Here is a 25,937-nt window from a genome sequence, read left to right as displayed (position 1 = left end):
TTGAAAAAGGACAATCATTTCATTGGGCTCTAGTCCCAACCCCTCCTCAAACAGCTCCTGATACATCAGGTGCTCAGGGCCTTGTCTCAACAAATTTGGAATATCTCCACTGGCTGAGATCCCACCATCTCCCCCGGGCCCTGGCTCCAGTGTTTGGCTCTGAGGGCTTTCTCAAAACAGGGCAGCTCTCTCAGCCTCTCCTTGGACATAACGTGCTCCAGGCCCCGACCACCCTTCTGGCCACTGCTGGAAAATCTCCACTCGGTCAGGGTCGGTCTGGCTGCTGCTGTGGACCAGAGGCTGGATCATGAGCTGTCCTGGTTTCAGCTGAGACAGAGTTAATTGTCTTCCCAGCAGCCAGTCTGGGGCTGTGTTTGGGATTTGTGCTGGAAACAGTGTTGATAACATAGAGATGTTTTTGTTACACAGAGATGTTTTTGTTGTTGCTGAGCAGGGCTTACACAGTGTCAAGGCCTTTCCTGCTCCTCACATCTCCCCGCCAATGGGATGGCTGGGGATGGGAGGGGACACAGCCAGGACAGCTGACCCCAACTGACCAAAGGCACATTCCATACCATATGATGTCATGCTCAGCTTATAAAGGGCTTGGGGAAGAGGAAGGACAGGGGGGTGATGGCATTTGGAGTGATGGCATTTGTCTTCCCAAGTCACCGTTACACGTGATGGAGCCCTGCTTTCCCTCAGTTAACTTCTTGTATAAAATTAGGATCTGTCAGAACAGAAATATGTTGGAGCTGTGCACTGTGGTGGACAAATTGTAGCAAGACTTGGCAAAACATTAACCTGCAACAGACTTCTCATTTCAACAGAAGGCTGATGGATGAAGAGGTAGCATGCCATGTGTGCTCCTTTCTCTCTTAACAGCCCTTCTTGGTATATGCCTGGCAGTCTGCTACGCTTGAGAGAGAAATAAGATTTTCATTCATTTCTCTTAAATTCCAAAAGGGGGACAGATTCTTTTGGACATAATCACTCTTTCAGTAAAACTGTCCAGGTGCCATTTTCCTCACCTTTGAAGTTGGGAGATCCAATTTTCAGTAATACACGCAGGCAACTGAAACATATCTAGTGTTGACTAAAAGAATTGGATATGAGTAATATCCGATAGATCTAACAGACATTGTCCTTGATGTCACTCGTTATCACCTCTGTCGGGAGAATGGGGCAGCGAAAGGCAGATGGTGGCCTTCTGTGCACTGGAAAGATCTCGAATGCTAGCAAGCTCTAAAAGCCATTCTTGTTTTGTGCAAATTTTCTCAAGCGCAGGTTGTACAATGCAATAGGGAAAAGATGTAGGAAGTTGCTGTTTTGATTTAGATGTAATGCAAAGCTATTAAACATAGGCTTTCCTTCTGTATTTGTTACGGAAATGATATCATAAGAAGGGAAATACTAATTATGAATATTTTTACTTGTGACGGGGAAGTTGACAATGCCTATGAACAAGGCAAGGCAAATTAGGTCAAGACCTCGTTACACTTGGAAGTAAACAGCCGTGCTGTGGAACGGCTAGGAGAGGCTATGTGACAATGTGGGTTCTTGGCATTGTCTTTAAGAAAGCAGAAAATGCAGGAAGCGTTAACATTGATTTCACGTACGCTATACGGTCATTCACAGACAGAGGTAAGCCTGTATTTTCCTCTAGGCTTGTAGGCTTTCATTTTTTTTATTCTCATGGAAGTAGCTTCGCACAGTGAGTTGTGCTTCCCTCTGGTATTAGCTCTCAGCTCTTTCTATAGAGAGCAACAGAGAGAAGATGAGCTTTAAAAACAGACTATTTTGACACTTTGTCAAAGGAAGTCCATCTGGAACCAAAAGTGTGTGTGTACTACAGTCATACACCATATACCCTATTGTGAAGTAACAGTTCTGCAGGTCATAGTAAACGCACTCACGAAGGAGCTGTGTTTCATGAAGTGGACAGTCCGATGTGAAGCCAGGAGATGTCCATGTACTGCCTGTAGATACGCTTGTCCAAAACGCTTGTCAGTTGCTGCACTTTGCAAGTGGGAATTAACTGGATCAGGCTCTAAAAGAAGTTGGTGTTGCCTGTTGACAGTATTTTTGCAGAAAGAGTTCTGAACGGTGGTCTCCTTTAAACGTTGGTTTGCACTGAGGAAGAGTTTATCCATGGTACCCGCCTGAGCTGTGCTCACACAACATGAGTAAATGCAGGAAGACCCCACCTTTTTAGCTCGTGCTTTGGCATATGAGAAAAGCCCAGGAAAATGCATCACAACTCTTGCCCGACTTTCAGGCCAGGTGGGGTGACTTCCTCCAACTTGCACTGATATCTGTACTGATGCTTGTCCTGTACAGGACATCCCGTGGCGCTGTGTTTCAAAATTATGACAAAAAAAAGAGCTACAACACTAAATTTCGTATTAGTTTACAGGCAGGCTAATAACCTAAGCGTACTAAAGAAAAGCATGAAGATTGAGGCAGCTCATGTGAAAAGAAAACATCTGCACCATTTTTTGCCTGCAGAAACCTGACAGAAAAGAAAGAAGGTATAATAAAAATGTGGCTCGTCTGGCAGTATTTTTTTTGCTTTTGTAATTACTTGAAGGTGTCATTATTTTTTTTAACTGTTGCATCAGCAAACCATGCCAGATGTTAGTCAAAATGCTAGTGGGCTTCAGTGCAGTAAGACTACTTCCAATGGAAGCTGTCTGAACAGTTCCAGAGACACGGACTCCAGAACTCCACCTATTTCTTCTCTGTTCCAAAAGATCCCCAAACTGGACACTCCTACAGCAGAGATAGAAAGCTTAGCACCATAACCTTGGAACTGTGAAGCAGCTGCTTCTAACTGACTCACAAGGTGAGTGAGGTCGAGGATCGCTTGTTGGAATCTCTGTGGATCAGAAGCATGTGGAGGGCTCTCATGGCTTCAGGAACAAAGCTGGCACGTGACAGGAGACAGGTTAAAGAAATCCCTGAAAAAAATGATTTAATGTACATGAGCACATAAGAATGGAGAAAAGCTTGATAAGAAAACTAATATTGGGCAATGCACGTATGGGTAGAGCAGATACATTCACTAAAAGCAGCAGAGAGCGCTGGATATACCAAGCTGGAAAACAGCACCAGTACATGGAGACTCACTGAAGAAAATGCTTACGTTTACATTGGCGGTCTGAAGTTCAGCTCAACAAAGATCTCGTACCAGATTGCCTGCGAGTTTGTGTTGTGTAGTAGAGCTGTGACAATTGAGCTAAGAAGGTAGATGTTTTCTTGTGTGTACTTTCTGGAAATGAAATGTACAGTATTTCACAAACTAGCATGTTATAACTCTAGCATCTGAGTTTTACAGAAACACTGTATATCGGAGATCTGATGGCGCTAACAATAGAGAGAAGCTACCTCCTGTAGCTGTGCCATCGGTGTCATCAGACATCTGTCCAGTGTCTGGAGCCCATGACCTGCCTTCCTGGTCTGTGATGGGGGGTGTCCCCAACAAGGGTGTGGGGCTGGGGGTCCAGGAAGGCACATGGGCCCAGCGTGGGGCTCTGAAATCTCCTGTGAAGCCAGGAGAGCTGAGTCCATGGGGCAGGGAACCACCACCCCTCCCAAAGTTGGGCAGAGGACCCGGGGCTCCAGGCTGCCTCTCCGTGCTCCTCTCCTGCCCCGACACCCCGTTGTGCGATGTGGGGGATGGTGCTCACTGGAGCCCTGGTAAGAACCTGTTTCCCGCTGTGCCTCCAAAGCACCACATGCCCCAAGGGCTGTCACCGTCTGCCCCTTGCCTCTCCCAGCCTCCTGGGGGGACACTCCAGTGTGCTCTGATCTGCCCTGATCAGGGGGTCACGTGGTGGGTGGGAAGGGGATCTCCTTTACAGAGACACCTCAGGCGTCCGGGCTCCCTCAGCCACTCTGCTCATGGCAGTGGTGCAGCCAGAGAGGACCCGGGGCACTGGCAGAGGAGAGGGGACATAGAGACTCGGACACACAGACACACACGAGAGCATAGCTTTGCTGAAGGGGTTTATTGATCATTAGAAGGAAATGGCCCAGGGCTCCCAGGGGGTGGGGGGGGTCATCCAGGGATGATCATCTCCTCATGCCTCTGGAGGGGGAGGACAGGACAGGGCTGTCTCCACCAGTTCCAGTCCTGAAAGACAGAGCCCAGAATGTGACCCCCAGTGTCAGCTGGAACAATGAGAGGGGCCTTGCCCCCACCATCTCTGTCTGCAGAGACCTGGGGAAGGAGAAGGGAATTGGAGCCCCCAATACACCCAGGACAGCACTTGGCTCTCCTGAGATCAATATGGCACCCAGAGGGATGCCCCTAAATCCCCCAGAGCCCTACTCAGCCCTCACAGTGGGCCTGGGCGTCTGTATGGCACCAGAGCCCCTACCTGGTCTGCACGGTGACCCTCTGGGTCTGTAGAGCCCCACTAGGTAGAAGGAAAGGCAGGGGGGCAGCTGTGTCCAGCCTACCCTGGGGCATGGGTCATGGACAGTCCCCTCTGTTTCCCTCTCCCATACCCACATTCTGCCCACCCCAAAGGGCTCAGGCATCCCCCGGGGCCCAGGATCCTTTGTGGGGCTGGAGACACCATGGTGCTGCTCACCTAGACATCAACAGAGGCAACCAGGCGTTTCTGGCGCAAAAGCCTCTCCAATGCGTCAGCCAGATGGGGCTGGGGAGAAAGGGAGGGTTAGGGACACGCTTGGGTGCACTGGGGTGTACTGGGAGGCAGGGGAAAGCAATGGGGCCCTTGGGGAAGGTGCCTCTGGGGAAAAATGGGGTACAGGAGTTTGTGTAGTGGTGCACAGGAAGCAGTGGGGGCCCTGGGGAAGGGGCCCACCTGGGTGCGTGGCTGTGTACTGGGGCATCCTGGGGTGTACTGGGTTGTAATGGGATGGATGGGAATGCAGTGGGAGCCCTGGGGAAGGGCACCTCTCTGGGAAAACACTGGGGTGCAGGGGTGTTCTCTGGGGTGCACTGGGGTGTACTGGGGCACACTGGGATGCCCTGGAGTGTCGTGGCCGTGGAGGGGAGAGTCTGGGGCCAGCAGAACTCATGGTACCCACCTCAGTGCTCCTCACTCGCCCGTCTTTCACTAACCCCACCTGCAGAGAGACCATGAAACCTCACTGGTCACTGGCATGTCCCTGGTCCCAGCAAGGGATGGGAGGACCAAGGTGCCCTCCACTTCCCCAGACTGGAGACCCTCCAAGTCCACCCCACTACTTACATCCAGGCTATTACTTCCGCTTCCATCCAAGAGAACCTAGGGAAGACGAGCAAAGGGGTGGTCTGAATTGGACCTTCGTGGGGCTGTGGGTGGGACACAGGTGTCCCCAGTCCCCCCAGGCCCATGGCTTCCACCTGGTCTGAGGGGAAAAATCCCTTCTGCTCCCCCCCCAGGATCATTCCTCCAAGTGTCACCTGGGATACCTGGTCATGCAGGGACCAGGGGTGGGGATGGAGACAAGGATCGCATGGGGAATTCAGGGCATCCAAAGAGAATGGGTGTGTGTGGCAGGGACACAACCCAATACAGGGCTCTGGGGTGAATTAGTGGACCCCAAGGGACTGGGCTGGGGGTGTTGAATGGACAGGGCTGCATGGGATACAAGTGAGGGGTAAAGGAATTGAAGTGGAGGGGATTTGGGGACTTCAGGAGAGGTGGTTGGTGGTGACAGAAGGAAGAGGACTGCAGAGGACAGAAACAAGGGGATTGGGAGAGTGTTTGGAAGTGGGGGTTGAAGGAAGGGCATCTGGGGACACTACTGCAGTGGAAAGGCAAAGGACTGAGGGGAAAGACCAAAAGAAAGGCATTGGGAATGATCAAAGGGAGGGCATTTGGGCACTGTAGGTAAGACACAGAGGAGATCCTGGAGAGGAGATGTCTGAGGGGACCAAAAGGATGAGATGGGGAGGCCCAAAGGGAGAGATGTGTGGCCACCAAGACAAGAAACTAGCAGGGGCCCTCACAGGAGTTTGTGGTGGACCCTCCCAGGGAGGGGGCAGGTCCAGCCATTCACTGAGGAACTCAGGCTCTGGGCACAAGAAGATGAATTGTGGAGGGAACAGGCAGAATTGTGGGAGGGAGAAAGCTGTCTTGGCTGGGGCTGGAGGTGCGGGGGAGCCTGGAGGAGCTCCTTGCTTGGGAAGGGGAGAGGCCAGCTCAAGGGGGTTTGGGCTCTCCACTACAATTTCGTGCTGCAGGAGAGCTGATGTCCTGCAGCCATGGCCCATCCCCAGCCTTGAGACCCTCCCCGTGGCATTGTGGACTCACCTGAGCATCTCCCGGGGTGCACAGCAGGATGGTGAAGAGCAGGGCCACGCTGAGCACTGCAACCTTCATCTTCCTCTGCAGTGTGGTGAGTCCTGGGTGAAGCTGGAGAAGGTGAGGGGCAGATTTATCCCTCCCAGGACTCCTCCTTGCCCCTCCCCAACCTGAGAGCTCCCGGGGCAAAGCCAGACTTGGCCGAGACACCAGGCTTGGCAGAGACACCAGCCCTGGCAACCAGCCCAGCCTGGCACAGAGTCACCCCTGCCTCCGGCTCTGATCCAGCCCCTTTCCTCGGCATCAGTCCAGCTTCCAGCATGGGGCAGGTGCACAGGGAAGGGCCCAGGCATCTGCGGGTGGCGAGAGGGGGGTGGGCAGTGCGCCTCTGACAGCCTTACGGTGACAACCCACTGCTCTAACACAAAACCTTCCTCCCACAGCTCTCCAAAGCCAGATCCCCCATCTCCCAGTGCCCCTCACCTCCCAGCACTGCCATCTCCCCGTGCTCCTCACCTTTCAGGCCAGTCGTTCCCTCCAGGACTCCCCCAGAGATGACGCCAGCCTCAAACCAGGGGTCTCTAAGCAGGATTGTCTCTGACCCCTCTCCAGCCCCTTGGGTAAAATGGGGGCTGGGCCTGATCCCTCTTCTTGGGGCATCGTGGACTTCAGGATTAGGGAACGCTGGGAGGTGAGAGGACAACTGGGGACATGGGCAGTGGGCACAGCCAGGTGACTGGGATCTTCAGTTGCTGGAGGCAATGGGCAGCACTGATGAATGTTGGGCACCGGGAGACGATGGCTCAGTTCGGGGGCAGTGCTGGGGTGGTCGCAGTGCCCAGCTCCAGCCCCCCCGCCATTTCCCTTGTACTGCAGGCCCCAAACTGGGCCAGTCCCCAGGCACGGCCTCCCCGGAGCAGAGGGCAGAGGGGAATATCCCCTGCCCTGGCCCTCCCCCTGCCACTGCCTGGGGCCACCATGCCCTGCCAGACAACATGGGTCCCACTCTGCAGAGCTGCCCCTGGACAGTGGGTCCCTGTGACCCCGTTCCCAAGAAGGCTCTGGCTCCAGCCCTGGCCCTGGCTGGGACTTGGTCGCAGCTCACCAAAGGCCCTTGTCCCCATGTAGTGTCCCTTCAATGCCCTTGTCCTTGACCCAGGCCAGCGCTGTCCCTGAGCAGGATGTGGCCATCCAGAGGGACACGATGAAGTGCGCACTTGTCTCCAGGCAGTGACTCGGAGCTAATCACGGAGACAGAGCTCCCCTGGCAAGAGGAGGGATGTTTGTCCCCACAGCATCTCTGATAAGCCATGTTTGCCCTGGGCCCGTAGGACAAGGAACCCTTTCAGCAATCGTGGTGCTTCACGAGAGTGCCTGATCGGGGGGAGTCTGGGGGGGGTAAAGCAGCCTGGACACCTGGGCTCCCTCCAGCCCTGGCAGTGGGCAGAGCCCACAGAGGAGGGCAGTGCTGAGGGACCGGGGAAGAGCAGGTCCTGGGGCACCCTGCACGCCTGGGTCGCCCCTGGGGACAGGCTGGAGCCCAGAGGTGGGGGCAGTCCCGGGGGAGCAGCCTGACAGCCGGGGTGTCACTGTCCTTCGGGAAAGCCTGGTGGCAGGGGAGTCCTGCAGGAGTGGAGCTTAGAGCAGCCTGGGTGATGGAGCTGTCTCCCCAGGGGCACTGTGTCCCTTTCCCTCTGCCCCCCTGCCTGCCCTGCAGCTCTCCCTGGCTTTCCAGGGGGGGTTCCTTCACAGCACCCCTGACCCAGACATCACCATCCTGGGGGCCCTGGGCAGCATCCTCTCACCAGTGTGGGGCAGGAGCACTGTGGCATTGTACGCAAGTGGTTCAGCTCTGCCCTCTGAGTGGGGAGAGCTGCTGGGGGAAGCTGCTGGCCTGGCTCGCACAAGCCAAGCAAGACCTTCTCCAGCAATCCGGCATCGATGCACCCATTCCTTCCAGTCGTGACACTCACACCATCTGCCATCACTGCTCTCTTCAAGGATGCACGTGCCCCAAAGAGCAGAGGGAATAGCTGGCACCTCTGTTAGCAGGGACATACTCATAATGAAGACGGGCATATTCCGGATCAACGAGCTCAGGCACCCCTGTTTTGCCTCCCCGTAGATGCCCACAGCTATCAGAAGAGATAGATAACAGGACAGATAGTTATTTATTTATTTATTTATTTCTGCATGATGAGAAGACCAGCAATTTTACTGGTGGTGTGAGCTAGCACTGGCAGGAGATAGGGCCAGTAAGGTCTCAGTCAGGAGATGCAGCACGTATTTACTTGTCTCTTTCGGTAGGTGAGGGTCAGAAGTAACCATGTGTAATGACCAGCAAATCCACTAGCCACACTCAGCAACAGCAGCATTGAATGCACTGGACTCCTTGCCTGTACTGAGTCCATGGGACATCACCATTATGATAGCAGATCCACGAATCCTTTGTCAGGCTGGCACGTTCCTCTGTAAGGTCATCCTCTCTTTGTTATGTGCCACAGTAATTCAAGCGACCACGCTGTGCTTCCCCATCACCATTCACTTCCCAAACCATCCAGCAGTCCATGTCACATGTCTGACACTGAAATAGTGCTCTGTTTTAGTCCTCTGGCTATGAGGGTCTGAGGATAGTTCATTCTTATGAGGCACAAGGCGGGAATCAAAGGCTGGTGGTAAAAATCTGGTTTAGGTTTTGAAGGCAGTGGGGGGTTTGCCCGAGTTTCAGTGAAACCAAGGTGTCACTGGTTTTGTTCCCATGATGATACGGGCTGCCGTCGCGGCTTCAAAGAAATAAAAATAGACTGAGAAGTGGTTCACGAGAACTGTACCTGGCTCAGATTCTTCACTGACGTTATATGTCATTTTTAAGGATTATGGATATGGCTGTATCTTTACGGGACACTAACTATAAATAAGAGACCTGTTGTGGATCAGTTGTGAAAAGACTGAAGGCAACTGTCTTGAATATTTGCTTTGGAAATTGCCCAAAGAGCAGGCAGTCACCTGGAAGATGTTCATTTTGACTGCTTAAATTTTTTAAAAATTTTTTAAAAAAAAATGTTTTTAAACATTTTGACTTGTTTAAATATGCTGTGACATGATTTGTATTCTGAAGTTATTTTGGAAGGAACTGATGAATTGTACGCACTGTCATAATTGAGGAATATTGGCTTAGCAGAGGTCAAGGATGCCTTTGAGGCAAGTGCCAATCAGGCGGATGGCATTTGATAGCCACTTAACATATGCCAACACCCCAGTGATAAAGAGCTGGACAGAGGCAGAGGCACCAACTGTGGATGGATTGGCCAGCACCCTCCAGGAACTGAAAGAGAATCTCGCTTCCTCCCTATGGGCCTGCTTCTCAGCTGTGGTGAAACTGTCCTAGCAATTGTCCCTGCATTTAAAAGCAGATGCCCTCCTCTCTCACAGACACCAAGGTTTCACCTATTAAGACTCAGCCTTTTTCTGATCAGAGGACAAGGTACTGGTGGCACACACCACATGCCATCCTGCGGTTCCATCTGTGTGACCAGGGGGAGGGCATGAGGATGTGGGATGGTGAACCTACCTGGAGACTAGAAGCTTGGGTACTGGAACTGCCAGACAAAGAACCAGCCAAAGGGCATGCACCCAGGGAAACTACTGCTCCAGGTTCTGTTGGGCAGAGTAGAAAGGCTGATCTTACTTTCAGCCCCGATGAAGGGACTTCTTCTTTGCAGTGACAAAACCCAAGGAATGAATATGCTGACCTGGAATAAAGGGGCCCTGTCTCCAGCAGGGCAGAAGAAAGGGACAACCGAGTTTACTGGGCCGTGTGGGATGGATGGCCTGACACATCAGCCCCATAGGAGTATAAAGCTCTGGGGACACCGGTGCGCATGTACTCTAATGCCATTAGGTGACAAAGGTGCAGAACCCATTTGTATTTCTGGAGTGACGGGAGGATCCCAAGAACTGTCTGTGTTGGAGGCTGAGGAAAGCCTAACTGGGAAAGAGTGGCAAAAGCACCCCGTTGGGACTGGTCCAGAAGCATCCTTGGCATAGACCACCTCCAGAGAGGGTACTTCAAAGACCCAACAGGGTACCAATGGGCTTTTGGTATAGCTGCCTTGAGTACAGAGAAGATGTTTAGCTGTTAGCTTGCCAGTCCCTCAGAGGATCCTTCAGTTGGGGGGTTGCTGCGGGTTCAAGAACAGCAGGTACCATTGGCCATGTGCTGATCCAGACTGCACTAGAAGAGGGTGAAGCTCCTGAGCACCTGCAGTGTATTGATGACATCATTGTGTGGGGCAAGACAGAAAAGGAAGTGTTTGAGAAAGGGAAAAGAGGGATCTAGATTCTTCTGAGAGCTGGTTTTGCCATAAAATAAAGGAAGAGCAAAGGAAATGATCCCTGCCTGTCACTGCTGCGGTGTCCTGCCTGGCCATGGGACAGGGAGAGGGGTTAAGGGAGGGGAACATTTCAACCTCTCATAGACCACCATGCCACGGGAGGAAAAATCCCACTTCTGAAATCCATCTCTCCAGTGCTCAGAGAGGGACAGTCAGTGATGACTTCAGTCTGTGTCAGCCTGCGCTCCCCAGGAGAGACCCTGATGCCTTTGAGAAGCTTCAGCCCTGGAGCCCCAGGGACATCTGCAGGGAGTGTGGGAGGGCAGAGAAATGTTGCCCTGGGCTGGTCCTCTGCTGCTGAGCTGCTCCAGGCTCCTGGGATGGAGGGAGCTCATGGCAAGCGGGCAGCACTGCAGAGAGACATCTCTGCCCAGGAGCAGCTCCTGTGCAAAGTGCAGCAGGGCTGAGGGCACTGCCTGCAGGCACCGAGGGGAGAGGAGGGAGGAGAAGAGAGGTTAAAGGCAGCCTGGGGTGAGAGGGTGCTGAGAGCTGATTCAAAGAGAACTCTTCACAGCCCCCTACGTGGTAAGTCTGTGTCTGCAGGGAAAAGCAGCTGTGGTTGCTGGAGGGACCTCTTCAAGCTGGTACATCCCACAGCTTGTGGGATCTTCTGGGAGGATGTTTGTGTGCAGGAGGAAAAATGGCAGAATTTACTTGAAAGGAAGGAGTCTGTGCTTTGAGATGTCTCATCATTGTCAACGGGGTTGGCAGGGGGAGATGGGAATTTCTTTTTGTGCTCTGGAGAAGGCACTGAGAGCCCAGTTCCCATTAGGACTTGTCTGAGCTGCTCCTTAGCCCCTGCACACAGAGGTGCCCCTGGGCAGTGCCCTGCTGCCAGGAGGGGTCTGCAGGGCAGAGCTGAGCACACCGAGGGTGGGACGGGCTCTGTGTGCACAGGCAGGGAGGAGACCTGAGCACAGAGGAACAGCTCCTGGCAGGGACAGCTCCAGGCAGCAGAGACATGAGCAGGGAGCGAGAGGCAGCTGTTCCCAGAAATGCTGTGGAAGGGGGGTTGGGGCACCTCCCTGCCATCCCCTGCAGTGCAGACACCTTCCCCGGAGAAACCCCCTGCTCTGCTCTCCCACCCAGCGGAGCCTCTGCCCTGGAGGTCACCTTCTCGGCAGCCTGACCCCTGAGGAGCGGACATTACCAAATACCCGAGTGCCTCCATCGGCAGCAGCACTGTGGCATTTCTCTGGGTTTCCCCTCCTGTCTCTGCTCCCTTTGATCGTATCACCAGGTTTGCTGGGATGAGGGGGTGGGGTTCAGACGCAGCTCAGAGACCAGCCCTGTGGGTCTTGCCATGCAGATGTGTCCATGGGAATGAAGTGTCCAAGTCCCCGCCTAATGCCCGGGCTGCAGGGGATACAAATGACCCCATTCTTCCTTCTTTAGGACACCCCATGTTTAGGACATTTGCTTCTTTCCCTGAGGGGGTCCTGCTGGGCTGCAGGCTGCCCTCCCCCAGGGCACAGCTCTCCCATGGCATCCCGGTGTTCCCCAGGAGCCCCATGGAGAAGACCCCTCAGTGCTAAGGCCATGAAAACGCTGCTGGGTGGCTGCCTGCGGACAGCTGCAGAGAGCCCTCTGTGTTCCCGGCTGGGAGGGGAGGGCTGAGATCCTGCTCAGGCAGAGTGAGACAGGCTGAGGGGGTTGGAGATGTGCACTTGGGAAATGGATTCCTCTGCTCTCAGCAGTGCCCAGTTCCTTCTGGGGGGAACGTCCGGGTGCGATCATCCTGCAGCTCAAAAAGGTGCCAGCACAGGGCAGCTGAGACCAGGGCTGATGGACTGACCGGCTCTCCTCACTCATCACTAAGCCTCTTCCTCATAGAAGTCTCCCCTAGCTCTTCAATGACTTTCCTCCCTGGACAGCGGAAGCACATGTCCAACAGAAGCTCCATCACTGAGTTCCTCCTCCTGGCATTCGCAGACACACGGGAGCTGCAGCTCTTGCACTTCTGGCTCTTCCTGGGCATCTACCTGGCTGCTCTCCTGGCCAATGGCCTCATCATCACTGCCATAGCCTGCGACCACCACCTCCACACCCCCATGTACTTCTTCCTCCTCAACCTCTCCCTCCTCGACCTGGGCTCCATCTCCGCGTCTGTTCCCAAATCGGTGGCCAATTCCCTCTGGGATACCAGGGCCATTTCCTATGCAGGATGTGCTGCACAGCTCTTTTCTCTTATCTTCTTGGCATTAGCAGAGTATTCTCTCCTCACTGTCATGGCCTATGACCGCTATGTTGCCATCTGCCAACCCCTGCACTATGGGACCCTCCTGGGCAGCAGAGCTTGTGTCCACATGGCAGCAGCTGCCTGGGGCAGTGGCTTTCTCAATGCTGTGCTGCACACGGCCAATACATTTTCTATACCACTCTGCCAGGGTAATGCCCTGGACCAGTTCTTCTGTGAAATCCCCCAGATCCTCAAGCTCTCCTGTTCAGATGCCTACCTCAGGGAAGCTGGGCTTCTTGTGGTTAGTGCCTTTTTAGCACTTGGTTGTTTCATTTTCATTGTGCTGTCCTATGTGCAGATCTTCAGGGCCGTGCTGAGGATCCCCTCTGAGCAGGGACGGCACAAAGCCTTTTCCATGTGCCTCCCTCACCTGGCCGTGGTCTCCCTGTTTGTCACCACTGTCATATTTGCTCACCTAAAGCCCCCCTCCATCTCCTCCCCATCCCTGGACCTGGTGGTGGCAGTTCTGTACTCGGTGGTGCCTCCAGCAGTGAACCCCCTCATCTACAGCATGAGGAACCAGGAGCTCAAGGAGGCCATTAGGAATGTGATTTCATGGAAGTTTCTCAGTTGTGATAAACTTCCTATCTCTCTTCACAAATGACTCCCAGGGTATCCAATAGCAGGCCTTTAGTTTGTTTGCCTGTTTATCATTATCGTCAGTATTATCTGTGGGTTTTTTTATTCTCTGTCTCTTATATTCCTAAGTAAATGTTAAGATTCATCTGACTTCTACTGAGGAATGAACTTGCTCTGTCTCACCTGTATAAAAGGGGTCCTGGGTCAGAGGAGACTCTCTCATCACACCTCTGTAATAAAGTGGCATCTCCTCAATTCAGTTCCTCATGATTGAGCTGTTCTTCCAACGCTGATGTCAACATCAGGCCCAAGGAATTTCACCCCAAAAGGGCCTGTTGCTCCTTGCATTTTGGAGAGAAAAGCTCACTGTCACTTTGGGAGCTGTTAGAGACCAAGGGGTGGAATTTGGACTCAACCACTGGTGTGTGGTGAGAGTGGAGATGGTGAGTGGTCACTGAGGGTCATAGCCAGGGCTATGTCATATGTGATGGTGCTGAGGACATCCGCCCAGAGGGGAATCTGCAGCTGCCTGCAGATGTCTGTGGTGGGCAGTGACTGGACCCACCCCAAGGTGAGCGATGGCCCAAGCTGGATTCACCCATAGAGAAAGTGCTAAATCCCGGTATCTGCAAGGAAACAAAGATGGACAGAGGTGACCCATCACAGACCAACTCCAACCAGGGACAGCACCTTTACAGCTACCACACCTCCAGCAGCACACACACCACCATGACCACCACAAACAGACCCCTCCCGGTCCCCTCTCCGGCTGGTCTGGTGTGAAGGTGACAAGTGGTCTGTGCATCCCCTGCAGCACGTACCCACCAGAACAGACACAGCCACAGTCCCTCCAGTGTGGGCCTGGGCTTTGGGTCTGCCCAGGTGCCCTGCGCAGCCTTGGCGCCATTCCTCACCAGGCCGCTCCAGCCCTGGGTCTCTCCACATCCTGCTGTCCTCCTCCTCCAGCCTGCCCCGCTTGGCCTGGCCACAGAAGCACGTACATATCTTCACCCCCAAACAGACACACGCTGGTGAGAAGAGTCACACAGCAAACAGCCAGGAGCAGAGTTGAAGAAGGCGGCAGGACAGACCACAGTGAGCAGGCACAGGGTTGGGCTGAACCAGCACTGACCTGACCCTGTCTCACATGCAGCTGGCTCCTTGCATCCCTCTCCTCTCCCCTTCCACACAATTCTTCCTCCCAGTCCACTTGGATCCCTCCCTTTCTCTGCCCCACTCTCCTCCCCACTGAACAACCCTCAGCAATTACTTCTGCCCCATTGATCCCAAGGTTGCTGTTCCCATCCCCAACTTGGCTAGTTCCTATACCATTGCCTGCGTCACCTGGCCCCTTCAATGGCCTCTCTGATGGCTCCCCAGGGCACTGTAGGCCTTGCAAGACTTGACCGACAACAAGATCCCTGATGCTCCCCTTCAGTTATCTCTGCAGTCCGGTCACTTCTCACGTCTCTGCTCTTCAACCGCCTGTGAGACCCAGCCGGGACACACGGTGCTGCCTGTACCTGTGTTCCCTTCTCACACTGTTCTCTGTCACCTCTGGCAGTTCTCATGCCATGCCCCACACTTTCCCATATCTGGAGGCTGTCTAGTACAACCCCTTCCTACTCAAGCATGGTCAGCTGGAGCAGGTTGTGCAGGACCATGTCCAGACAGTGTTTGGGTATCTCCATGGATGGAAACTCCACAATCTCTCTGGGCAACCCGTTCTAGTGATCAGTCAAAAAGTGTTGCCTGATGTTCAGAGAGAACCTCCTGTGTTTCAGTTTGTGCCCATTGCCTCTCGTCCTATGGCTGGGCATCACTGAGAAGAGCCTGACTCCCTCTTGTTCACTTCCTCCCGTCAGATATTCATCTAGATTGACAAGAACCCCCTTGCAGCCTTCTCATCTCCAGGCTAAACAGTCCCATCTCTCTCAGCGTCTCGTACGAAGGACGCTCCAGTCCATTAATCGTCTTTGTGGCCCTGTTTGCTGGACTCACTCCATGAAGCCCATATCCCTCTTGTCCTGGACAGCCCAGCACTGGACGCAGCACTGCAGAAGTGGAGTCACCAGAGCTGAGTAGACAGGAAGGATCACCTCCCTCAACCTGCTGGCACTGCTCTTCCTAAGGCAGTCCAGGAGGCTGTTGTCCTCCTTTCCACCAGGGCACACTGCTGATGGGGGCATCCCCTCAGGACCCGTGGACTTATGTGTGTCTGGTTTGTTTAACTGGTCCCTACCCTGAGACTCCTGCACCAAGCGTTAAGTCTTCCTTGCTCCAGATTCCCCTCTGGTCTCAGGGCCCTGGGATGCCTGATGGCTACTTTTTGCAGTGAAGACTAAGATGAGGAAGGCACTGAGTGTCTTGGGCTTTTCCATATCCTTTGTCATCAGGGCCTGTGGCCCATGTACCAGTGGGCCCACATTTTCCCTGGTCTTGCATCTGTTCTCTCTGTACCTGTAGAAGCCTTTTCTTGTTGTTCTTCAGGTCCCTCACCAGATGTCATTGTTTTACCCCAGCTGGCAACTGAGCACCACGATGTCGCGGGCTCATCCACGGCCACACACTTCGAGGTGCTCCAGCATGACCCCATGCACAGACACAGATGCTTCCCCGGTGTACCTTCTCTAGCATGGACTTATCCCTGGCTCACAATCCCTCCAGAGCTATTCTTGCTGCGGCGCAGATATAACCGTGGCCATAGATGCTTTGGGGTGTCCTGCTCCCATGTGGACTCATCCACAGGTCACAGTGCCTTCAACTTGAGTGCACACAGGAGTTCCAGCCTGTCCAGGACAGCGGCACAGAAACAGCAGCAATGCCCTGGCTATCTGCCAGCCCAGACACATTGCCATTGCTGTTGTCAAACTGCTCCCAGGCACAGCAGAGTAAGATGATAAGCAGTACAGCAGCACAGCGAGCAGCAAAAGCAAAAAGCAGCCACTAACGAGCACAGGACTCTACTACACAGTAAGGCAAGCAAGCCCATGACAAGCACAGGAGCCTGCCAATTAATAGCTAAACAGCAATAACAGCTATAAATTCAATCCAGCACATTCCAATCAAATCTGTTACTACCTCAAACTCTTCGTGTCCCATGTTGGGTGCCAAAAAAGGACTGTTGTGGTTTTACCCCAGCCAGCAGCTGAGCACCACGCAGTCACTCGCTCACTCCCCCACAGCGGGATGTGGGAAAGAATTGGAAGTGTCAACGTAAGAAAACTCATGGGTTGAGATAAAGACAGTTCAATAAGCAAAGCAAAAGCCACACGTGCAAGCAAAGCAAGACATTGGCAGGCAGGTGTTCAGCCATCTCCAGGAAAGCAGGGCTCTGTCACATGTAACAGTGACTCGGGAAGACAAACGCCATCACTCCAAATGCTGCCGCTCCCCCCTGTCCTTCCTCTACCCCAAGCCGTTTATAAGCTGAGCATGACGTCATATGGTATGGAATGTCCTTTTGGTCAGTTGGGGTCAGCTGTGCCGGCTGTGTCCCCTCCCAACTTCTTGTGCATCCCCAGCCATCCTGCTGGCAGGGCAGTGTGAGGAGTAGAAAAGGCCTTGACTCTGTGTAACAACAACAACAACAACAACAACAACAACAACAACAACAACAACAACAACAACAACAGCAAGAACAGCAAGAACAGCAACAACAACAACAAAAACATCTCTGTGTAACAAAACCATCTCTATGTTATCAACACTGTTTCCAGCACAAATCCCAAACATAGCCCCAGACTGGCTACTGGGAAGACAATTAACTCTGTCTCAGCTGAAACCAGGACACCAGATTAAACCCGAGATGGGTTTTGGTTTTCCTAATCCCATCTCTGCATCCTTAGGAAGTTGTCACTCATGTCCTCCAGAAGCCTTCTGGATGGCTTGTGCCCTGCTATGTTGCCCCTCAGGCAACTACCAAGGTGGTTCCATTCCCCCATGACGACCAGCGTGTGAGAACATGAGGCTTCTTCCAGTGGTCTGAGGAAGGCCTTGTCCACTTCTTCCTGATCAAGCACTCAATAACAGCCACCCACTAAAAGGTCACCCATGTTGGTCTGCCTGCTAATCCTGACCCATAAGCTCTCGACTGGCTCATCATTTATCCCAAGGCAGAGCTCCATGCCTTCCCACTGTTCTCTCACTTAAAGGGGAACTTCTTCTCTGCAAAAAGCTGTCCTGGTCATCCTGAAGATGTGTCATCCATCCCTCCCTCCATCCCTCCCTCCTAGCACTCCAGCTGTGTGAGGTATCCCAGAATGTCTCTTTTCCCAATGGGATCACAGCTCCATAATGGCCCACAAACTTCTAATTCCTCTTCTTGGTTCCCCACGCTGTGCTCATTAGTGCACAGGCACTTCAGAGAGGTGCCCAGCCATGCTGATTGTCCAGAAAGGGAATGAGATCGTTCACCACAAGGCTGTCCCAATGGCACTGTCTGACTTGGGTGCATTCGCTTGAGGTGATTCCACTCCAGCCCTGATTTCCTGATGGTTATCTTCCTTTTGTTCACATAACAAACACTTTGCTGGCCTATTCCATCCATCACTGCCTCACATGACTGTTGACTATTCTCACTCCTCCAAAATTCCCACCTGGGCCACCAAGGGAACACCACCTGGGCCACCAAGCCCTTGTCCATCACCCCCAGAGCCATGTAGTGATGCTCAATACTTTCCCAGTTTGGATGCATCCTTGGTACCTACATGGAAGAACAGCAGGGGGTAATAGTCCAAAGGCCAGAAAAGCTTCATCAGCCTCTCAGCAATGCACCTGTTGATCAAGGACAGTGGACAGAGTTTATTAGAAGCTACTCAAGGTTACTAGCCACTTGCTGGGAGTCAAGGAATCCTGTGACTCTCCTGACCTGGCAGCAAAAGGCACCCGCAGCTTCCTCAGAGAGTTCCCTGGAGGCCCCCAGTGATCTCAGACAAAATCCCCAGGAAACATTTTCAGGACACTGTTGAAGAAAGCCCTGAGGAACATGGTGGGAATTTACTGTTCATCCTGAAGTGAGCGGGAGGTTGGTCTGGAGTACTCCCAAGGTCCCTTCTGGCCTGAATGCTTTGGTGTTTCTGTCTCATCTCTGAGAGCAACTTTCTGGATTTCTCCAGCTACTGCTGTCCTTCCCTGGGCCTTCACTTAAATGAAAGAGCAAGCCAAGGTCGGTGTTAACATGGTAACCATCCCAGAAACACCAAGTGAGGGTACAAAGCAAGCAAAACCAGGGCCGATGAGGAAAGGGCAACCAGAGGTGGGCTGTTTGAATGGGAGGGCAAGAGGGTGATCAAAGGGAGGAACCTGGGAGGGGCAAAAGAGGCCAAAAAGAAAATACAAGGTGAAGGCCCTTTGGCTCAAGGATATGATCAGGGCTGTTTGGAGGTACTTGCCAAATGGCCTTCAGCTTGAGAGAGACTGACTGGAGTGGGACAAGAAAGCTGCACTTGATCCAACCGTACTTAGGTCTGACTTTTTTCCATGGTGACAGGGAACCTGAGTGCTTTCCCTACCACTACCAAGGGAAGAGCCCTGTAGTGGAGGGAAACACAAAATCCTTTGGGCTGGAAGGGACCTCAGGAGGGCTCTAGTCCAACCTCCTGCTCACAGGAGGGTCATACTCACTGCTCACAGTTATAGGGTCACACCAACTTGCACAGGACACAGAAACATAGAATCATAGTATCATAGAATCATAGTCATAGAGTCACAGAGTCACAGAGTCATAGAATCATAGAATCACAATGAGCAGGGTTGGACAAGGCCAGGTCGGATGGGGCTTTGGGTAGCCTGGGCTAGTGCAGGGTGTTCCTGCCCATGGCAGGGCTGTTGGAACTAGATGATCTTTAAGGTCTCTTCCAACAAAAAACATTCTATGATTCTATGTTTCTATGAAATTCCTTCAATTTATTATGAATCAAATCAGGGTAGTGTGATGTGAAGTAAGAAGAAATCTCCAAACACCTTTCCCCAGCCTCTCCCTTCTTCTTAGGCTTAACTTCACTCCCAATATTCTCGACCTCCTTCCCCTCCCAAGCAGTTTGTCTATTTGTCCCAATACATTGTCTCTGCTGCTCCTTGCTCTTCAGAGGGAGGACTCCTCACACTCTTCCCCTGCTGAGCATGGGGTCCCTCTCATGGGAGAAAGTCCTCCACGAACTTCTCCAACATGAGTCCTTCCCACGGGCTGCAGTTCTTCATGGAATGCTCCAGTGTGGGTCACTTCCATGGGGTGCAGTCTTCAGGAACAGACTTCTCCAGCGTGGGTCCCCTACGGGGTCACAAGTCCTGCCATTAAACCAGCTCCAGCGTGGATTCTTCTCTCCACAGGGTCACAGGTCCTGCCAGGAGCATAGGCTTCCCACAGTGTCACAGCCTCCTTTAGGTGCATCCACTTGCTCCAGAATGGAGTCCTCCATGGGCTGGAGGTGGATAGCTGCTCCACTGCTAACTTCCATGGGCTGCTGGGGGACAGCCTGCCTCACCATGGTCATCTCCACGGGCTTCAGGGGAATCTCTGCTCAAGCACCTGGAGCACCTCTTTCCCACCGTTCTTCACTGACCTTGGTGTCTGCAGAGTTGTTCCTCTCACATCTTCTCACTCCCCTCTCTCTGACTGCATTTGCTCCTGGTCGTTTGGTTCTTTTCCCTCCCTTCTTAAATAAGTTATCACAGAGGTGCTACCACCATGGCTGATTGTCTCAGCCTTGGCCAGTGGTGCATCGATCTTCGAGCTGGCCGGCATTGGATCTATTGGACATAGGGGAACCTGCTGGCATCTTCTCACACAAGCTACCCCTGAAGCTCCCCCTGCTATAAAAACCTTGCCATGAAAACTGAATACATCCGGTGATCCTGGTCTGGCAGGTTTTGAAATCACATTCAGTGTTTTGGAGACTGTGTTCATGGTAATTCCTGCCTGTGTCTGTAGAGCCCTGCAACTCCTCATGGCTCAAGCCATGAACAAGGCCACCTGCATACAGGTCTGCATTAGGACGACCATGGCCACCCAGACCATCCTGAGACTGGTTGAAGTGTGCTTTCAGAGATGGTGGAGTTTTTCTCAACATTGGGAAACAACACGAGAAAGAAATAATGGCACAAAGTGAAGCTTTGGAAGTTGAGACTGGATAGGAAGGTTTCACGTAACTTTGAATTACATGAAACATCACTCCAAGTGCAGTGCTGTGGTACAAGAGGCCACCCAGAAAGAGTCTGGATTAGCCAAAGCTTTGTATTTCAACACACAGCCCATGAAGATGGAGAGATATCAGTAAGGGTAGGAAGATGCTCAAGTGAGAGCAAGGTTGGCAAGCACAGTGGAAGTCCAGAGCCTTCAAGGAAGCAGGTGCAGGCTTAGGACACCATAGGACAAGCTGTGGTGGAGATGGTCAAGGGAGATGACAAAGTTGAAAGCCCCCAACAGAGCTGAGGTCTTGCTCCCATTGGCTGTGGCTGTTGTCTGTGTCAGCAAGGCGTACCAGGAGACACCTAATCCTTACAGCACGAGGGCCTCATGGCCTCCTTGTCTCCATCCAAGAGCCTGGGAGGTGTTGTATCATCATCCTGCACTTGGCATTGCACATCCCCACAACACCCTGCCCCAGGAAGAGCCCTGAGACCTGGGTGTGGGACAGGACCTCCCTTCCCAGGGGCTGGGGGTCACAGCTTGGCCCTTTGGCTTGATGAAACATACCCAGGATTACTCAGCACCAGAGCCACCTTGCCATTGCCTTTGCCTACCTGTCATCACTGCCTCCACTTGCCTGCTCTAACCAGCCCCAGAGTTGCTTTGTCAGGGATGGCCCTCAGGGGGACCCATTAATGCTCCAAGAAACTGTGGAGTTTGCATCATCGGACTGTGACTTCTGGAGAGGTTTCATCAGCTTCCTCTCAGGGCCTGAGCTTCATGGACTCATCCCCAAACCCACCAGAGGGGTCATTACCATGCTGCCTTGGGCTGGTCCTCTGCTGCTGCTCTCCTGGGATGGAGGGAGCTCATGGCAAGTGGGCTGTGCTGCAGAGAGACATCTCTGGCCAGGAGCAGCTCCTCTGCAGAGCACAGCAAGGCTGAGGGCACTGCCAGGGTATCTCAGGGAGATGAGCAAGGCAGGTGAAGAGCTTAAAGGCGGTCAGGACTGGGAGGATGACTGAGAGCGGAAAAGAAGAGAAAGCTTTGCAGCCCTTGACATGGTAAGTCTCTGGGTGCAGGACAACGCAGCTGTCGTTCCTGGAGGCATCTCCTCAAGCTGGCACAGCCCACAGATTATGTGATCTGTAAGAAGGGGGCTATTTTTAGGCAATTTTGAATAGCTGTGAAGCTACAGTGTGCAGCTGGATGTGTCCAGGACTACACTTCAGATTAGAGTCCCTTTACTCCATGGGACGGTGTGGTGGGGCAGGGACTCTTCTGCCTTCCAGGGTACACACTCAGCCTGCACAGGAATCTCCCCATGGCACTATGGGGAGAAGCTGTGGGTGGACAGAGCAACCCCAGTAGATCAGGACAGGGTCATTCTGCTGTCGAGTGGATGCTGTGTGCCTCGAGGCTGCTCACAGCTCCAGATCAACTATGGAACATTTTACAGATGACTTTTTAAAAAGGATATCAAGGCAGGGGCTACCTGGGAGTACAGGTGCTTCCCAGGGTTGGTGCTTTGAATTTCCTGCTGTGAAGGTGGAAATGGTAATTGAGCTGTCAGGTTTGCATGAGTCAAACTGCTACAGAATTAGTGTGTGATGAATATGGTTTTCAAGGCACCTCATAAAGTCACTTCACCCTTTCCTCTGCCTACAGAAAGCATCAACATCACCTTTGTGGTCTCTTCAGGGTTGATCTGCTCTTCTCCTTAAGACCTGCCAACACAGAGGTGCCCCTGGGCAGGGCCCTGCTGCCAGGAGGGGTCTGCAGGGCAGAGCTGAGCACACAGAGGGTGGGATGGGCTCTGTGAGCAGGGACAGGGAGGAGAGGTGTGGGCAGAGCACCAGCTCCTGGCAGGGACAGCTCCAGGCAGCAGAGACATGGGCAGGGAGTGGGAGGAAACTGCAGCCAAGCCCTGGGCTAGGCTGCCTTCAGGCTGCTCTCTTGTGGTCCCTCACTCTAGATGTCTGCTGGGCGTTGTCTGCTGAGCAATGAGCTGACTCTCTGTTTAAGACATTCCATTTTCAGGAGACCTGACTCTCTGCTTTGTCCATCCCACTGGGTTTGCATCCTGCAGAATGACACGACTCTCCTGTAGGATCCCAGGGAGTGCTGAGCCGTCCCTCATGGGTTGCCCATCTCCTCTCAGATTCCTTTGCTTCTTTCTGAGAGAGGTCATGTCCTGCCCTCTCCATCACAGCTTCACCTCTGTGCTGGAAAAAGAAGTTTGCAGATCTGCCCTTTGAAACAGCACTCCCCTGGTTTCATTAGAGTCCTGTTTCTTTTTTTTAAAGAGTAATTTTTATGCACAGTCATCCTCAAGGTAGCAGAAGCGAAAGCACAGGAGATCTGGGAACAAGACTGATGGACACTGCAGCTGTCCTGACTCTGCCCTGAGCCACAGAGAACTGAGATCTTTTGCCTGTTTTGTCCTAAGACTACACACTTTCAGTGATATAAAACAGGTTTTCTCCCCCTAAGACTAGTACTCACCAGATGTGATGGTGAAAAATAAAAAACACAAAGAAAATCATCCTTGTGCACTAAGCCACAGCAAATCCTTTTGCCTCTCAGGACTAGCAGCTGCTCAGCCCGAGTGCAGCAGAGATACTCAGGATTTCTGACTTCAGAGAAGACACCCAAGGGAGGACAGGAGATATGGGGAAGGGCTGTCCAAAACCACCAACAAACAAAAGCCTAAACCCCTTTCTGCAACCCCCTTCGTTTAGTACTGGGGGTGCAGAGGCCCTGCTCCTCACAGCACACTCAGCCAGCACAAACCAGAGATCCATCCAGGGATCTGCATGAAGGTCCTGCCAAGCAGGAAAAAGGGTGGGTGTATGGTGGGAGAAGAGTCTGTGAGAAATGTGTTCGGTTTTTCTCAGACAAGTCTGTCCTCGCTTGTCACTGTCTTTTCCTCCTTGCACAGGCCACTGAGTCCATAGGGAGAAAATGTCCAACAGCAGCTCCATCACTGAGTTCCTCCTCTTGGCATTCACAGACACACGGGAGCTGCAGCTCTTGCACTTCTGGCTCTTCCTGGGCATCTACCTGGCTGCTCTCCTGGCCAATGGCCTCATCATCACTGCTATAGCCTGTGACCACCACCTCCACACCCCCATGTACTTCTTCCTCCTCAACCTCTCCATCCTCGACCTGGGCTCCATCTCCACCACTGTTCCCAAAGCCATGGCCAATTCCCTCTGGGGCACCAGGGCCATCTCCTATGGGGGATGTGCTGCACAAGTCTTTCTGCTTGTCTTTTTGATTGGAGCAGAATATTCCTTTCTCACCATCATGGCCTATGACCGCTATGTTGCCATCTGCCAACCCCTGCACTACGGGACCCTCCTGGGCAGCAGAGCTTGTGTCCACATGGCAGCAGCTGCCTGGGGCAGTGGCTTTCTCTATGCTGTGCTGCACACGGCCAATACATTTTCTATACCTCTCTGCCAGGGCAATGCCTTGGACCAGTTCTTCTGTGAAATTCCCCCGCTCCTCAAGCTCTCCTGCTCAGATGCCTACCTCAGGGAAATTGGGCTAATTGTGGTTACTGCATTTTTTATCTTTGCTTGTTTTGTGTTCATTGTGGTGTCCTATGTGCAGATCTTCAGGGCCGTGCTGAGGATCCCCTCTGAGCAGGGACGGCACAAAGCCTTTTCCATGTGCCTCCCTCACCTGGCCGTGGTCTCCCTGTTTATCAGCACTTTAATGCTGGCCTACCTGAAGCCTCCCTCCATCTCCTCCCCAGCTCTGGATCTGGTGGTTACTGTTCTGTATTCAGTTGTGTCTCCAGCAGTGAACCCCCTTATCTACAGCATGAGGAACAAGGAGCTCAAAGGCACATTGAAGAAACTCTTCCTACTGGTGGTATTTCAGAAGCAGTGAAATGCACACGTGACCTCCAATTGACACCAGACATGTGGTATGGTTTGGGTGTTCTGTCATTGATAATCTTGGTCATACACGAATGGCTGCAGTCATCCCGCTTCTCCAGGGACACAAACACTGTCTGTCTGACCCAGAGGCCCTCTCTAAATGTTTCTGTCACCACGTTACGGCTGGGCTCCTGTGTGTCACCTCTCTAATTTTATGGGAGTTTGTCAGTTCAGCGCCTGAGGCTTGGCATTTACTTCCAAAGCTGGACTCAAGAATATGTTTGAGGAACTGCAACCCAAAAGGCTGCAGGGAGTATCTGCTCAGCTTTTACCAGCAGTGGGTCCATTGCTAATGCATCTAGAACCAGCTGTGCAGAGCATGGGTTAGCCCCTTGCTTCTTGTCACAGAGATGACCCCTGCAGCACCGCCGCTACCTACACCAAATAAATGAAGTTAGTCTTCCCCTGTGTAGACATCACCCTCTTCACCTTGTTTACCTTCAGGAGGTTTCTGTTGGCCAAACCCTCAAGTGTTTCAAGTCCCTTGGACTGAAGATCCACTTTTCCAGCTGTTAAAAGCAAGTGGGAGATGGCTCATCCTCCCTTGGGATGGCTCTAACAGGGTAACAACATCAGGAATTGAAGGGCACTACAGGCAATAAATGGCATATACATTGAAAGGAATTGCTGCCCAGGGTAGAAAGTACCACAGCAACCAGCTTAGAAACATTGGAAGAGGATACAAAACATTAAGAGCATGGCGCATGGGGAAAGGGTTAGCAGGGTAGGCTGATCTGAGTGTATAAGGATGTTAAAACAGAAGAATGTGAGAGGGGGAGAAGAGGATAAATGGGAGTGAAAGAAGACATGGCAGTGGTCAGGGCTGTTTGGGGTGCCTGTGAGGCAGCCCTGCACTTGATGTGAATTACATCTGTGGTAAGGAGGAGCCTGAGTGCTTTCTGTAATGCTGACAATGTGAAGGGGAAGGAATGACAGTGTCATTCCATGTGGAAGAAACCTCAGGAGGCATGCAGACCAACCTCCCACTGAAAGCAAGGTCATACCATGTGAATTGGCGCTATGTCTAGACGTCGTGAAAACATCCAAGGATGGAGCTGGTGCACACTCTCTGGGAAACAGCTTCCAACACGTGACTGTCCTCATTTTGGAGAAGGTTCTGCCTACATCTGACCTGATGTTCTCTTGTCTCCCATTGCCTCTTGTACTTGTATTTTGTACTTCCTGAAAATGTCGTCTTGGAAACCTTATCATAGGCAGTTACACTGCTACACTGTGGTACGTTGACCTTGGCTGGACGTCCACCAAAGCCGCTCTATCCTCCCCTCTTCATCTAGACAATCTAAAAAACCACCTTCCTCCCATTCCTCCCTTCTTCCCTGGCTTAAATTTATTCCCGATTTTCTCTACCTGCTCCCCCAAGCG

The 25,937-nt window shown here is 52.6% G+C and overlaps 2 protein-coding genes across 2 annotated transcripts; both read left to right on the top strand.

Annotated features, from left to right (window-relative positions):
- The first annotated feature begins 12,540 nt into the window (after window positions 1-12,540).
- On the top strand, window positions 12,541-13,500 carry LOC129197000 (olfactory receptor 14A16-like). Its single transcript, XM_054804967.1, has one exon. It carries the CDS (start codon window positions 12,541-12,543, stop codon window positions 13,498-13,500), a length of 960 nt encoding a protein of 319 aa, XP_054660942.1.
- Window positions 13,501-23,568: 10,068 nt separating this feature from the next.
- On the top strand, window positions 23,569-24,423 carry LOC129197009 (olfactory receptor 14A16-like; the record flags this gene model as incomplete). Its single annotated transcript, XM_054804977.1, has 1 exon — window positions 23,569-24,423. A coding segment is annotated over exon 1 (855 nt), but the record flags the coding sequence as incomplete, so codon positions are not given.
- Between the last annotated feature and the right edge of the window lie 1,514 nt (window positions 24,424-25,937).

Source organism: Grus americana, chromosome 27, assembly GCF_028858705.1.
Source record: "Grus americana isolate bGruAme1 chromosome 27, bGruAme1.mat, whole genome shotgun sequence".
Lineage (NCBI taxonomy): Eukaryota > Metazoa > Chordata > Aves > Gruiformes > Gruidae > Grus > Grus americana.
This window is presented reverse-complemented; position numbering and strand designations above follow the sequence as displayed.